This window comes from Vitis vinifera, chromosome 19, assembly GCF_030704535.1.
Source record: "Vitis vinifera cultivar Pinot Noir 40024 chromosome 19, ASM3070453v1".
Lineage (NCBI taxonomy): Eukaryota > Viridiplantae > Streptophyta > Magnoliopsida > Vitales > Vitaceae > Vitis > Vitis vinifera.
Window position 1 is genome coordinate 7,378,378 of NC_081823.1, and position 14,155 is coordinate 7,392,532.

Genomic DNA, 14,155 nt, shown 5'->3' on the forward strand with positions numbered 1-14,155 from the left:
TGTCAGCTCAATGAACGTAGACGGAACTCTCAAAAAAAGTAGTTAAAAAACAATAAAGAACTTTATCAAAAAAATTAAAAAATAAATGGAAAAATGACCTTTTTTTTTTAAATTTTTTTTTAAAATTTTAATCCAGATCAAAAGTGGGGAAAATAATTTAGTGGGTCCCAAGGTCTAATGAAATAAACCATTGATGAGAGTAAATGGGAAAGTAGTGGAAAGATTTATTGATAAAGCAGCGACCCATTTATTACTTCCACCTGGTGCTATCAAAGGGAGGATGTCATTTCCGAAAGGAGATTGAAAGGCTGACCAAAACGACATCTGCGTGGGACAAACTCTGCCGGTTCATGGTGGCGCCCGCCCTCTCCCCTCTCGCTCTCTATCGTATTCCTCCACTCAATCTAAAGCCCCCCCAATCTCATTCCTTCTCGACTCTTCTCCACGTTCTGCTTCTTTTTGTTACAGGTAAATCATTCTCCAAATTCTTAGTTCATCTCAATTGTGCTTTTTGAGGATTATTTTTGTGTTATTTTTGGTGGATCATGGCTGAATTTTGGTGGGTTTTGGGTAAAAATTTGCGATTTCGTTACATAATCAGCTGAATTTGAGTTTAGATGAGATTGGATAAAAGGAAAAAAAGGGTTGAATTTTGGGTTTGTTTTGATTCGTTAATTATATCGATTGGGTGTCTGTGTGATGAAATCCATCTGAGGTTGCGAGGATTGTGATCATGAAGGGGGTATGCAGAGTTCTCGTTGTCCGGCTTCCATCATTTGGTTTTGGTAATTATGTGATTGTATGATAACTACTAATAAAAATGTAAAGGGGAGTAATTCTTTTTTCCTTTCCTCTTTTTGCATTATGGTTAGACAATGAAATCAATTCGCATTTGAGATTACATACAAAAAGGCAGAGAAGTTGGATTATGGGGTTTGTTTGACTTTCTGTCTATGCAGATTGTGTTTGTCTAATGAAATCCACTTGGGTGCGCGAGGATTGTGATTGTAGGGTTTTGATCATTTTCGTTATATTTACGATTGCATGATGACTGATGATACAATAACGAGGGAGTAATGGTTTTTGCCTTTTTTTTTTTCTTTTATCTTTTTTTTGGTAATATTGTCAGCTTGTTCGAGTTTGATGCTATACAGTGAAAGAAAGAGAGATCGAGGGTCTGTTTGGAAACTGTTCTTGCTATTTGAAAACAGTTTTCTAATTTAGAAAACAAATTTTTGACATATTTTTTTATTGAAAATAGTTTTTTGAATTTTTTTTTCTCTCTAAAAGTTAGTTGTTTTTGAAAACAAATTTCAGATATTTTTAGTTGTTTTTTGTAATGTATTTTGAGCAAGGAAAATATTGAGAGTACTTTGGGAACATTTGCATTGCATGAAAGTATACAGTATTTTCGTTGAGAATCAGTCAAGAAAACTGTTTTTCATATTTGAGTTCTCAAGCAAAATTTTATTCCTAAAAATAATTGTTTAGGTTTAGTGTTTTCGAAAGAGATACTGTTTTTTAGAACGGTTACTGTTTTCGAAAAGGTTGTAGAACAGACCCTGAATGTTGAGGTTTAGTTTTGATATTTATGTAGAATATACACAATTATGCTATAAAATCCACCTGGTTTTTATTGGGTTCAATCATTTTTCATGATTTGTATGATTGTGTGACTACTGGTAAAACACCAAAAAGGGAATGATGATTGGTTCTTTCTTTCTTTTTTCATTAGGCTAGGTTAATGGGGTTGATAGGGTTCAGGTAAATGCTGGAGTTGTTAACTGTGGAGGAGAGCATAACTGAATATCTGATGTTTTTATTCTTGGAAAACAAATGCCTGTTGTGATAGGTGATTGTAAAGGAATGATTGATTGTTTTTGAGTTGGAGTTGATTGATATCTGATGATATTTACTCAATGAAAACAAGTGCTAGTTCCAGTAGATTATCGACTAGGAATGAGAGTTTTTTTTAGTTGAAGGTGAGATCAGCAATGGGAGAAGACTGAGCGATTAGGGATGATTTGGAATGATTGGCTTGGGTATGGACGGTTTTTCATGTACGATCTTGTTACTGAGGGTTTTCTGTTTAGCGGCTTTTTAAGGATGGTTTTTCATTTACTAGTTTGTTATGGATAGGTATTCATTCATTGACTATATAAACCATGGTAGAAGGGATGGTAGGCTATGTTTCTGTAGAAGGTAGAATAGCCAAATGAGATTGGTAGCATCGGCATGTAACTTGATAGATAGTATGCCATCAACTTCCAATTGGATAAGCCATGTGATATTCTGTTTTGCATCTTTCAGACCAATGGCTTCTTCAGACTCGTGGATGAAAGAATATAATGATGCAGTTAAACTTGCTGATGATATCAATGGAATGATTTCTGAAAGGATTTCATTTTCTGCACCGGGAGTTGATGCCCAACGTCATGCATCTGCGATCCGAAGAAAGATTACAATATTAGGGACTAGACTTGACAGCTTACAGTCCCTTTTGTCAAAGCTTCCTGGAAAGCAGCCCTTGTAAGTCTTTTAATTGTATTGCACCTGTGTATTGATAAGGGACTTAGTATTTCAGTGACTTAGATTAAAGATGTATTAAATTTAATGTACTCAAATTTCCAACTTATTCTACCTTACATGAAAATAATATTTGAATGATTTTCCCAACTTTTCAATATGATTGCACTGCTGTTTTGTCTATATTGTTATGTGAAAGTTCTTTTGCCTCTATTGTGAGTCATGATGTATTGGAATTTGTATTCCTTTATGCTGTGATGTGGGTTGAATGTTAACTTCTTCTTGCTGATGTTAATTTAGGTGTACTTTCAGTGGTAATTAAGATGCCGAGGTTCCTAAAATGAAACTGATGTTTTTTTACGAGATTTTTTCAATTCTTGTTGTTTTAAATTTGATGAGTAGACTGGGCTTGGCTTGGCAAAATAAGTATTTTGCCTCACGTGGATATCTTGCTATTAGTTTAGTATTTTCTTGTTGAAAAATGAGTAATCAAAAAGGCTTTATCCTGTGCAAGAAAGGGCTGATATCATGGTGGATGGGAGGAATGTGAGGCAAGGTGATCAAAAGGCTTCCATAGGGACTAAAAGTGGTGTAAAAGCTTGTTTCAGACAAATTGTTTCTGGTGTCATGTTGTACTTTCACATACTGCTGATATGGTTGCTTTAAGGTTTGCCTGATAAATACTCAATACTTGATGTGGCATATCAATACTCAGCAACACCCTAAATCATTTGAGTAAATCAATGATAAAATTCTTAACTCAAAAAATGGAAGAAAGAAAGAAATATATATATATATAAAATAAGATTATGAGAACCTATGGTTATTACAGCTAGTACCATTTGTTGCAGCCATGTTTGAGGAAAATAACTGAAGGAGTGGTAGGTGGAAGTGATGCATTTAAATCCAGTGTTTGAAATAGTAAAGAATGTATTGATACAAGATCTAGATGGGAAAAAGGATGAGATGAGGAGTTGTTTGTTTGTTGAAATGACTGTCTTGAAAGTATGGCATGCTGTTCTATGGGAGCATTAGATACTAATTTTTGGGTGGTGTGATTATTATAATTACCTGAAGTTTGTTGGTTCTGCCTTCTGTACTTCACAGAACTGAGAAAGAGATGAATCGACGCAAAGACATGGTTGCAAATTTGAAATCAAAAGCAAACCAGATGGCATCAACATTGAACATGTCAAACTTTGCAAACAGAGACAGCTTGCTTGGCCCAGAGATAAAGCCTGCTGATGCCATGAACAGAACAACAGGTTTGGACAACTATGGCCTTGTGGGCCTTCAGCGGCAAATTATGAAAGGCAAGTCACTATACCTTGTTCAGAATAACACACTTACTTTGTTCACTTTATTATTTACTGTTTGTTCCCAATATGGATATTTACGTGCTCATATGCCTGTGAAGCAGAACAAGATGAGGGACTTGAGAAATTGGAAGAGACAGTATATAGTACAAAACATATTGCATTGGCAGTCAACGAAGAGCTTGACCTACATACTAGACTTATTGTATGTTTTGATTTGATTCAGTATTACTTGCCTCTTTTCGTATTTAAGCATCCTCATCTGGAAAAATATTAACAAAATGAAATGCACTGCAATCTTAAACTTTACTCTTCTTGGCTCTCCCATTTTGCAGGATAACTTGGACCAACATGTGGATATTACAGACTCTCGTCTAAAGGTTAAACTCTTAACGAGCTGTTAGTTGACTTGTTTGCATAGTATATCATCAATACCATAAACCCTCAGCTTTAGGGGAAGCATTTACTAGTCTATTTTCACAGGACTTGTTTCATAGAACATCATCAATGAGATGGACCTTCCACTTTAGGCAATGCATCTCATGAGCATCAGCTTTGATCTTTTTACCTGAAAGTGAATCTTCTATTACTATGGAACTTAACAAAGCTTCTATCCCAGCCAGATTAATTTTTATCTTGGTTTTTCTTTTATTGTGAAACAGCGAGTGCAGAAGAATCTGGCAATTTTGAACAAGCGCACCAAGGGTGGCTGCTCCTGCCTGTGCCTGCTCTTATCAGTTGTTGGCATTGTGATTCTGATTGTTGCGATATGGTTGCTGGTTAAATACTTGTGATACAAACATTCTGGAGAAAACCCGTCTTTCCCCTGCGTGTGTTGGATCAAAATTGGGTTTTGTTAGTCTCATTGTTTGTCTTTCCTGATTTTCTTGTGCTTTGATCATGCCATGGTATGGCTTGGTGTTTACTGATCAACTTTGTAATCGTCGGATTATGTAGCATCATGGATGCCTCCTTTTTTAAGCAGTGATCAATTCGCATCTCTGTCCCTATACAATGACAAGTTTACAACCATGGAAGCTTTTAACCTAGTGAAGGTGATTGACTTCATGTTTGGAATGAAAACGGTTTTCTTTAGAACAAAAAATAGTTTTCTAAACTCAAAAAACACATTGGATAAACTTATGACAGAAAACAATTCTTAAAGAGTTTTTCTCCAAAAAAAAAGTAATAAATATGTAGTATAAGCAAGAAAACTAATTTTCATATTTGATTTTTTAAATAGAATTTTATTCAGGAAATGAGAACATCTTTAAAACGCACCATATTGGGGAGTTTTGACCCAAAAAAAAAAAATCATAAAGTAAACTTGTTTTCAAAATAATGGTCAATTTAGTGCGTTTGTGCCATGTAGAACTTCATGTCATCAAACCAAAGTTTTGTTTTTTAAAAACGATCAAAATCGCACTCACCAATCATGACTTTAACTTTAAGTTTAGAACCGTAGTCACCACTTTAACTTTAAGTTTAAAACCGTAGTTGGTGACTACAACTTTAAATTATTATAAAAATTGTCAAAATCGTAGTCACGGTTTTAAACTTAAAGTTAAAATTGTGGTTGATGATTATGGTTTTGATCGTTTAAAAAAAATAAAATTATAGTCACCAACTACGGTTTTATGACATGGAGGCCTAGGTGGTACAGACACACTAAATTGAACATTATTTTGGAAACAAGTCTACTTTATTTTTTATTTCAAATATCATATTTTAAGTCAAAACTCCCGTATTGGATCAAGGATTAAAATATTGGTAATTATGGATATATTGATACTTCAATTTTACAAATATATCGGAAATATCGGAGAAATATCGGTGGAGCGAAAATTATTTAAAATTCATAGATGTTTTGAAAAACTTCAAAAAATGATAAAATAAGCAAGAATACACATTTTAGAATTATTTTGTAAGTATAATTGACATAAATATGATCAAGAAGAAAAATATTGGTAGATAAAAATCAATCAGTAGATTTGATACTTGAATCTTAAGAATAATAAATATGAATTTTGAAAGTGTATAAAGTTAGAATTGAGTTAAGAAATATTTGATTTTATTAAATAAAAACAATTTACATGTAAATATAATACATATGACATTACAATAGTCTTTAGTATCAAAATAAAGATCGATGTGATTCTATCATATTGTTAGATGGAAGGGAACCCATCTTGTTGAAGACAATATTTATTTAAAAATTTTTAAAATACTTTTATTAAAACATATTTTATTATATTTTAAATAAAAACTTAAATTAATTTATATAAAGTATTTTATTTGAGATTTAATTTCTAAAATTTTATTAAAAATATGTGGTAACAATTTTTTTATTAACATTAATTTATTTAAATAATTAAAATTATTAATAATTTATCTTATAAAATTAATTTTAATTTATAAAATATTAGAACTTTCTTAAAATTTTATATTATAGCAATTTTTTTGGGTAAAATTATATTTTTAATATTTTAAAATAAAAATATTTAAAATTAAATAAAATTGAAAGAACAAATATAAAAAAAATTAAAGAATGGAGTGATAATAATTTTTAAAATAGGATTAATGAGATAAATATAAAAAGTGTTAAAAATAAAAGGATAATATAAAATAAAATGATAATATACAAACATGGATGAAATCAGTCATCGGATCTTTAAAAATTCAAATCTTCGAAATTTTCAAAATTTTCAAAAAAGTGGCAGAAAAAATCTCCGATTTATCACAATTTATCGGTCACCAATATTTCGACGATTTTTCGGATATTCCTCCGGTTTGGTACTCAAAATTCTGTTCATATTGGCAAAATATCACCGATAAAAACTGAAATTTCAATCCATGCTTGGGAGTATAGCATGAAAAAGCACCATTTGTACCGTACGTCAAAACGCGTCGTTGCAATCTCACCGTTTTGGTAGGAAGTAGGAACACATCAAAACGCATCGTTTTGTCCCGCACTCCTAAAAACGTTGCGTTTCATCTCTCCATTGGTCATTACCATCTTCCTCCCCTCCGCGGGCGCGAAAATCTCCGAATTCACCTTCTGCGAGGTAGTAGCATTCCTTGAAATCATTTATTGATCGTTTAATCTCACATTAGACCTGTAGTTCTTGATAATATCAAATTGACCCATAAATTTCCTTTTATTTGATATATATATATATTTATTTGTTGAAATGCTAATTTGCAGTAGGGTTTCAGAGATTACTGCAAATTACTCAGAAGTATATTTTGAAGCTTGAACTGCAAGATATTGATGAAATATAATTGAAAATTGAAAGATGAGCATAGTGCCCAAAGAGACAATTGAGGTCATTGCACAAAGTATAGGAATTTCAAATTTCTCGCCCGATGTTGCTCCGGCTCTTGCAACCGATGTTGAGTACCGGGTGCGCGAAATCATGCAGGTAGCCACACAATTTGTGCGCTTACTCTCAAATTTGTACTCAATTTGCAGTTGTTTGTGTCACCCAATTTGCATAAATGCAGGAATTAGCCCTAGCTTGGTTCAAATTTGGTTTGGTAATGTCGTGGAGTAAGTGCATCAGCTGATGAATGTGAATATTTTTATTATGATGCAGGATTCTCTTTATTCAAACAGTCCCTTACCCTAATTTAGTATTCGTTTTAGGTGCAAGATGTTTGGAGTAATGTATTTTTTTTATTTTTTTGATAACCGTGGATGTCCGGCCAGCTTATGCGCATCTCGACTAATCCCACGGGCCCTGAAGTTAACGACCGGGTAAACCTCCAGTAGCCCTGAGGGGACTCGAACTGGTGACCACTGGGGAACAAACCCAAGGCCGGACCAACTGAGCTACCCCTCAGGGTTATGTTTGGAGTAATGTATTAAGACGAGGGGCATTTTGGTTTGTTCTTTTTGTTTTCCTTTTCCTTTTTTTCCTCTGGTTTGGATGTTCATTATGAGGGAAAAGTTTGTTTGCAAACCAGTGGACGGCTAATTAGGTTCTCACAACCCCAAAAATCTATCCAACTTGCTAATGGAGAGTTAAGGAACAAATCTTTTGGTTCTAACTCGTATAGCTCCAACCCTTCCAAAGATTTCAGTTACTTCCTTTCATAAACACTGAAATAAGCATAAAGGGACCATTTTTTATACTTTCTTATCCCTATGTACAAATATTCCTTGTCAAATGGTTGAAGTGTTCTTTTAAAGGAAACAATAAATTTTTGCATACCACAATTACAGGAGGCAATCAAATGCATGCGCCACTCAAAGAGGACTATCTTGACAGTAAATGATGTGGATAGTGCACTCAAGCTAAGAAATGTGGAGGTAAATCAACTATAAATTAGTTCTTTTTATGGATAAATTCTGATGTATGATTATTATGATAAGAGTGTCTTTCAGGCTTTAGTTTCGCTCTCTCCTTGTGTTCTTTCTTTGGAATCAAGTTAGTTATTTTGAGGAAGATTATAGATGTGTTTTTTTTGTACAAATGTAATTTTTTCTACTACTAATGCTGAATGAATACAATTAGTTTCCTTGAAAAGATTCTCTTGGCAGGTTTTATATGCACACACTTGTGCTTCTTATCTAACGTTGTTGTTCACTTGTTTGTGCATATGCATCTGCAAGTGCCATGGAATTGTTTTATTAAGTGCATGTTTGGATACATTTTTTTATTTTTTTTATTTTTAAAATAGGAAGTCTTATACAAAAAGTAGATACATGGCTTATGTATTTTGAAAGCACTTTTAAAATTTTTTAAATTTAAGGAAGTGGAAATTTTTTGCTTCTAATTGTTAAAATTTTGAAAAGAGTGTTTAAGAGCATGAGGTAAATTTCTGCTTTTTGTGTAACAGTTTTTATATTTTTTTATGGGAATTTCTACTTTTAAAAATAAAAAACAGGAAGTATATCCAAACACCACATAAGTTTTATGTAGTTCATTTTTAATTTACCTTCTGAATTTCTGCCCACTTATGTATGTGTGCTCTTAATGTTTCAGCCACTTTATGGCTTCACCTCTGGAGGTCCTAGGCAGTTTAAAAGAGCTGCTGGACATAAAGATTTGTTCTATGTTGATGACAAGGATGTAGAATTTAAAGACGTAAGAAACTACTGATGATGTAAAATTGCCTTTAACTGTATTTGCTGAGTTACTTCCTGATGTTCCCATATATTGGCTGGTGCATGCAGTTGATTGAAGCACCCTTACCAAAAACACCTCTAGATACTGGAGTTATCACTCACTGGCTAGCTATTGAAGGAGTGCAACCTGCAATTTCTGAAAATGCTCCAATTGAAGGTCTTTCTCTAAACTTAGATGCAGTATGATGATTGGAAAGAGGGCCTTACTGTATTAATTTTGGTTTTGATTGTAGAACTCCTTGGTTCCTATCATATTGGTGCCTGCATATACTGAACTTAGATAATTCAGATGCTCTATTAAAACCTTTCTAAATCCTCCACAATCTGCTCTGCTTGTTTATTTTGTTAATCCTAATTGGGAAGTGTTCTAGTGAACTGTGTCTCTTTCTGATTGCTACATGGATTGGCACTTTAATCTAATTTCCATATCAAAATTATCATGACTTGGTTTTAATTAATCTAGGCTAATCACCTTTGATTTGAAGATTCATTTTCCTATTACCGATCTATTAAATTGTTTTTATATTTTTATTGTAGCACTTGCTGTGCCTTCTGACAACAAAAAATCTGAATACAAAGAGGATGGGCTTCCTGTGGACACCAAATTACCTGTTAAGCATGTACTTTCAAGGGAGCTTCAGGTATAGTTTACATGATGATATTTAAATGATTTTTGTTTTCATGGAACATTTCATGCCAAATAGATTACGTTGTTGTCTGTGCAGCTTTACTTTGACAAAATCAAAGAGCTTACCCTGAGTAGATCTGATTCTATCCTATTTAAAGAAGCATTAGTGAGCTTGGCAACAGACTCAGGAATTCATCCTTTAGTTCCTTATTTTACATATTTCATTGCTGATGAGGTAAGTCTTGAGGGCATATCTTGGATCTTGAGAACTACTAAAATATTTTGGGTTTAAATAACTTTTTATTGCTTATACTGACTTTATTATTATTTTTTTTCCCAAAATTTCAGGTCACACGGAATTTGAATGATTTCTCTATCCTGTTTGCTTTGATGCGTGTTGCCCGTAGCCTTCTCCAAAACCAGCAAATACACATAGAACCTTATGTAAGTTCGGTTTATTTGATTGGGTATAAATGTGTACATTAATTATCAGGCCACTGTTTATTTGCCTGTACCATACTACTGTCTCCTTGTGCAAACAAAAGCATGTACAAAAAAAATCAAAAGGGATCTATATGGATATGTGAAAGCTCAATGTTATAATGCTGCATTGTTGGAACCTCTTGGGCACTAATGCCTCCGAGTTTCTTGGTGCTGGCAGTGTAACTTAATGCTGTTGGCTTTTGAGAAGGCCTACATTGATTTACTTTTATCTATCTAATGGGGTGTTTATTTCTTCAGCTACACCAATTGATGCCATCTATTATTACTTGCCTTGTTGCGAAAAGGTTGGGGAGTAGATTCTCTGACAACCACTGGGAGCTTAGAAGCTTCACAGCTAACCTGGTCGCTTCAGTATGCAAGAGGTGGGGATCTCTTTTCTGTTTTATTTAATGCACAGATGATATCGTAATCATCCCAACTAAATGAAATCTTTCCTGTTTCAGTAAGTGGAAAATCAAATTGACTAGAATTCTCAATCAAGTCAAATCATTGTTTTGTCTAGACAATGTTTTGCTCTTTGGTATTTATGATATCCATCTTGAAAGTTTAGATTCTGCTTATGGAATACCTAGAGGGAGGGTGAACAGATAGTTCTTACTTTTTAGCCCAAATTTCTCTTTTTAAAATTTCCCTTAAAAAAAATTAGAGTTGAAGTAGAGAAATTTAATGGCACAAGGAGATAAAAGTTTACATGGAAAATTACCCACAAAGCCTCTCACAGACTTTGTAGATGTAAAAACCATGGGGTTAAAAACCGTAGAACACAAATCCACTATTAAAAGAAAAGTACATAGATTGACTTGGCAGATGTTATCCATAAGATTTACTCCCTAGTACCTACACTTGTCTTCACGTCAGTGATATAGCACCACACATGGTCCTAGTGGACTACCTCAACACCTGAGAGGGCGCAAATCCTCTTACAAACCTAAGAATGAAAATCACACAAATTTGAGAGTATTAGGATGTTGGAAAGGCTAATAATATTCTTTTGAATTTTGCATCAACATTCAAAAAGAATTTTAGGCATAGCATTGATAGAGATGAAGCCCTAGTGGACAAGATCCTAAGTTTTCAAAGACCAATTTTTAGAAGATGAAAAGAATTAAAACATATCACAATTTTGAATTAGGAAAAATTTACTTTGAATGCTTGAGCGCTAGGTTTGAGTGCTTGAGCACTTGACTGGTTTTTTAATTAATTAATTAAAAAACCATTTTAGCTCAATTAAAAATCTGAAGTCCACTTTATGCCTATTTTAGTCAAATTAGCCTTTCGCGAATATTTCTATACTTGTGGCATTGGGGTTGATCATGCAGCAACCTTGAGTCTTCAATGGAGAGTAAGACATAGTATCCTGGAAAAGTCTTAAGGCAAGGTAAATGGAACAAAATTGTCAACTTAAACTAAGCAGCCTGATGCACTAACACATTTGACAACTAAAAGGCTATCTAGACGGCCTATTAAGAAAAAGTAAAGCATCTAGATGAATACTAGCATTTTAATGTTGTGTTGCCTCCAAATTAATGGCAGATAATGACCTTAGAAAAAAATTGTTTGCATCTCGTGAAATTTTATTAAAAAAAAAGAAAAAATATTTGCAAGCAATAATATGTGGAAAATTAGATAAATATGTTGTTAAACTAGTATTAAAAATTTTCAGTATGGTGTGCTTTAAAGCTTCTGATTAAAAAGCTTTCCTTTTTGAGTTATTTGCCTTTTTTTTTTTACTTACATAATCCGCTTTCTCATTTGATTTTTTTTTTTTTTTTTCCCTATGAACATGGGCTGCATGTGTACACCCACATCCACTGGCTATACGCTAAATAGATGCTTTGATGGGCATAAAGAATAGCATGGATTATGTGCTAAATTTATTTGTCCTTATGTTATGCATGCACATAATTGGATCATAAGGGTTGCCTGTTTTGCCCTTGACTAAATTCAGATGCCATGCACAAGCAGGTCACACATGTACAGATTAAAGAGATACTGAATCTCCATTTTTTTTCTTCTCATCTTACAGACACTACACAAATATCTTATCAACTAAACTTTTGCAGATATGGGCATGTTTATCATAACCTCCAGCCACGTGTGACAAGGACTCTGCTCCATGCTTTCTTGGACCCAACAAAAGCATTGCCTCAACATTATGGGGCAATTCAGGGGTTGGCAGCATTTGGACCCAGTGTGGTATCATCTATTCTCTTGCTTTTAGCATCAAAGGAGGAATGTTACAGCTGGATAAAGTGGCTGTTTTTTATTTTTAAAAAACATCAGTTTTTGTATTAAAGATATTAAGGATAACTTCTAAAAGCCCATTTACTCACAAGAAAGATATTTCTAGCACTAAATTTCTGCTAGATCCAAGGAGAAATTAAAAAAAAAAGGGAAGTTGAAGTCCTTATGTCCCAAAAACCTTTATTTTCACTGCAGATGCTCTAGTTTTGAGCTTTCACGACAACCCCTACATTTTCCTCAAATTTAACCTCTTCGACATTTTTTCACAGCCACACTATAACTCCTATCACCCAAGTACCATTTAGCTTCCATTCGCTGAGTTTGTATGTGACTTTTTTGTCATTCTTTTTCATTTTTTTTAATTCATTCTTAGAATCTCTCTTTGTTAGTTTTTCCCAATTTATGATGATTTTTTTTTGGGTAGGTTCGCTTGCTTATACTGCCTAATCTTGAGCCATACTTGCGACTTCTTGAGCCAGAAATGCAGCTTGAGAAGCAAAAGAATGGGATGAAGAGACATGAAGCCTGGCGTGTATATGGAGCCTTACTGGTGAGTTTGTTTCTAAATCTCTAGTTGGTTTAATTTGAAAGGAAGCCACTGAGATGGTGGCCATCAGTGGAGCTAACATGTCCACATACCTCCCAGTGTGCTGCTGGTACATGCATGTATGATCGGCTGAAGACATTCCCCAATTTGCTATCTCCGCCAACACGGGCCATCTTGAAGAGCAATAAAAAAATCTTGCCTACAAAACCAAGTATGACTTTTTGTTACTTTCTTAATTGGGATCTGCATACATAACTACATGCATGGCATTTAGTTTATAAGAGAATGAACTGTATTTAGAAGAAGCTTTGAGGAATAACTTCTAGCTGCCAGCAGAACAGTTTCTAGTGTCAGGTTCAAATACTGAATAAAAGGCTTAAAAAAATGCATAAAAAAAAAGAGAAAAAAGAAGCGTGTGCCTAGATGGGGGGAAATTTTTTTTTTGTCTGGTGGTTGTGGTGTGTGGTTTGATGATGTTAGGCCAACTCTTAAGGTGTCATTGGAGGCAACTTCAATGGAGAATGATTTATGATAACAGTTGTTTGTAGTACTTTCACATGTTTTAATAGGGCAACATTTCACCCAAGAACCCAATGGTGATACATGCCCAATAAGCAATTGTTTCACTAGATACTGATATTTAAATCTAATTTCTTTCTTCTCATCGGTTGCTCCAATTCTTTAGAAATCAATCCAGGCAAACGCAAAGCAAGCACAGATAACTTAATGCAACAGCCACCGCTCAAGAAATTAGCAACAGATGGCTCAATGGGCGTTATGCCAATTAACTCCCTGGCAGTTGACAAGCAAGGGTTAACAGGAGGATTTTCTACTTCAACTGCTGTAGGAAGTTCTGATGTTGGTCTGTCATCAATGTCCCAGCAGTTAGCTAGTGAGAACATATCAGGAGGTAGAAGAGAGGTCGGTACTCGAGCCCTAAAAGCATCAGCTGTTCTTGCTCAGGCTTGGAAGGATGTCAATGCTGGGCAATTGTCGGCGTCATTGTTTGAATATTTTGGTGAAAGTATGTTTTGCTTCACTCCCTCACCTGAGTTGTCCCTGTTCTTGTAATTAATCGAGAATCAATATCAATAGAGTTGTTTTGACAGGTCTTTAGTTTAAAATGGGAAGTTGTGCACTAGCATATAATCTTTACTAGAATTTATTTATATTTGTCTCAAAAAATCAATCTTTGCTTTATGAATTTTATAAAGATTGGTACTAGATAACCTATTGTTAATATTTGAGGTTCCACTATG

General features: G+C 34.0%; 2 protein-coding genes across 5 annotated transcripts; both read left to right on the forward strand.

Annotated features, from left to right (window-relative positions):
• Window positions 1–213: 213 nt before the first annotated feature.
• On the forward strand, window positions 214–4,844 carry LOC100250369 (syntaxin-51). Its single transcript, XM_002277064.4, has 6 exons — window positions 214–468; window positions 2,311–2,529; window positions 3,634–3,839; window positions 3,947–4,047; window positions 4,178–4,222; window positions 4,505–4,844. The coding sequence occupies exons 2-6, from the start codon at window positions 2,315–2,317 to the stop codon at window positions 4,634–4,636; spliced, it is 699 nt and encodes a 232-aa protein (XP_002277100.1). The 5' UTR covers window positions 214–468; window positions 2,311–2,314; the 3' UTR covers window positions 4,637–4,844.
• A 1,934-nt stretch (window positions 4,845–6,778) lies between these two features.
• On the forward strand, window positions 6,779–14,037 carry LOC100265835 (transcription initiation factor TFIID subunit 6). 4 transcript variants are annotated; one of them, XM_010646204.3, is made up of 13 exons: window positions 6,801–6,907; window positions 7,051–7,264; window positions 8,068–8,154; window positions 8,831–8,932; window positions 9,022–9,130; window positions 9,511–9,614; window positions 9,699–9,836; window positions 9,950–10,045; window positions 10,343–10,467; window positions 12,169–12,301; window positions 12,774–12,899; window positions 12,996–13,107; window positions 13,582–14,037. In XM_010646204.3, exons 2-13 carry the CDS (start codon window positions 7,139–7,141, stop codon window positions 13,965–13,967), a joined length of 1,644 nt encoding a protein of 547 aa, XP_010644506.1. In that variant the 5' UTR covers window positions 6,801–6,907; window positions 7,051–7,138; the 3' UTR covers window positions 13,968–14,037. The 4 variants fall into 4 exon arrangements, with proteins under 4 accessions (XP_019072913.1, XP_010644506.1, XP_010644505.1 ...); XM_010646203.3 differs by having other exon boundaries at window positions 6,805–6,907; window positions 7,048–7,264; XM_010646205.3 differs by having other exon boundaries at window positions 6,816–6,907; window positions 7,059–7,264.
• Window positions 14,038–14,155: the final 118 nt, after the last annotated feature.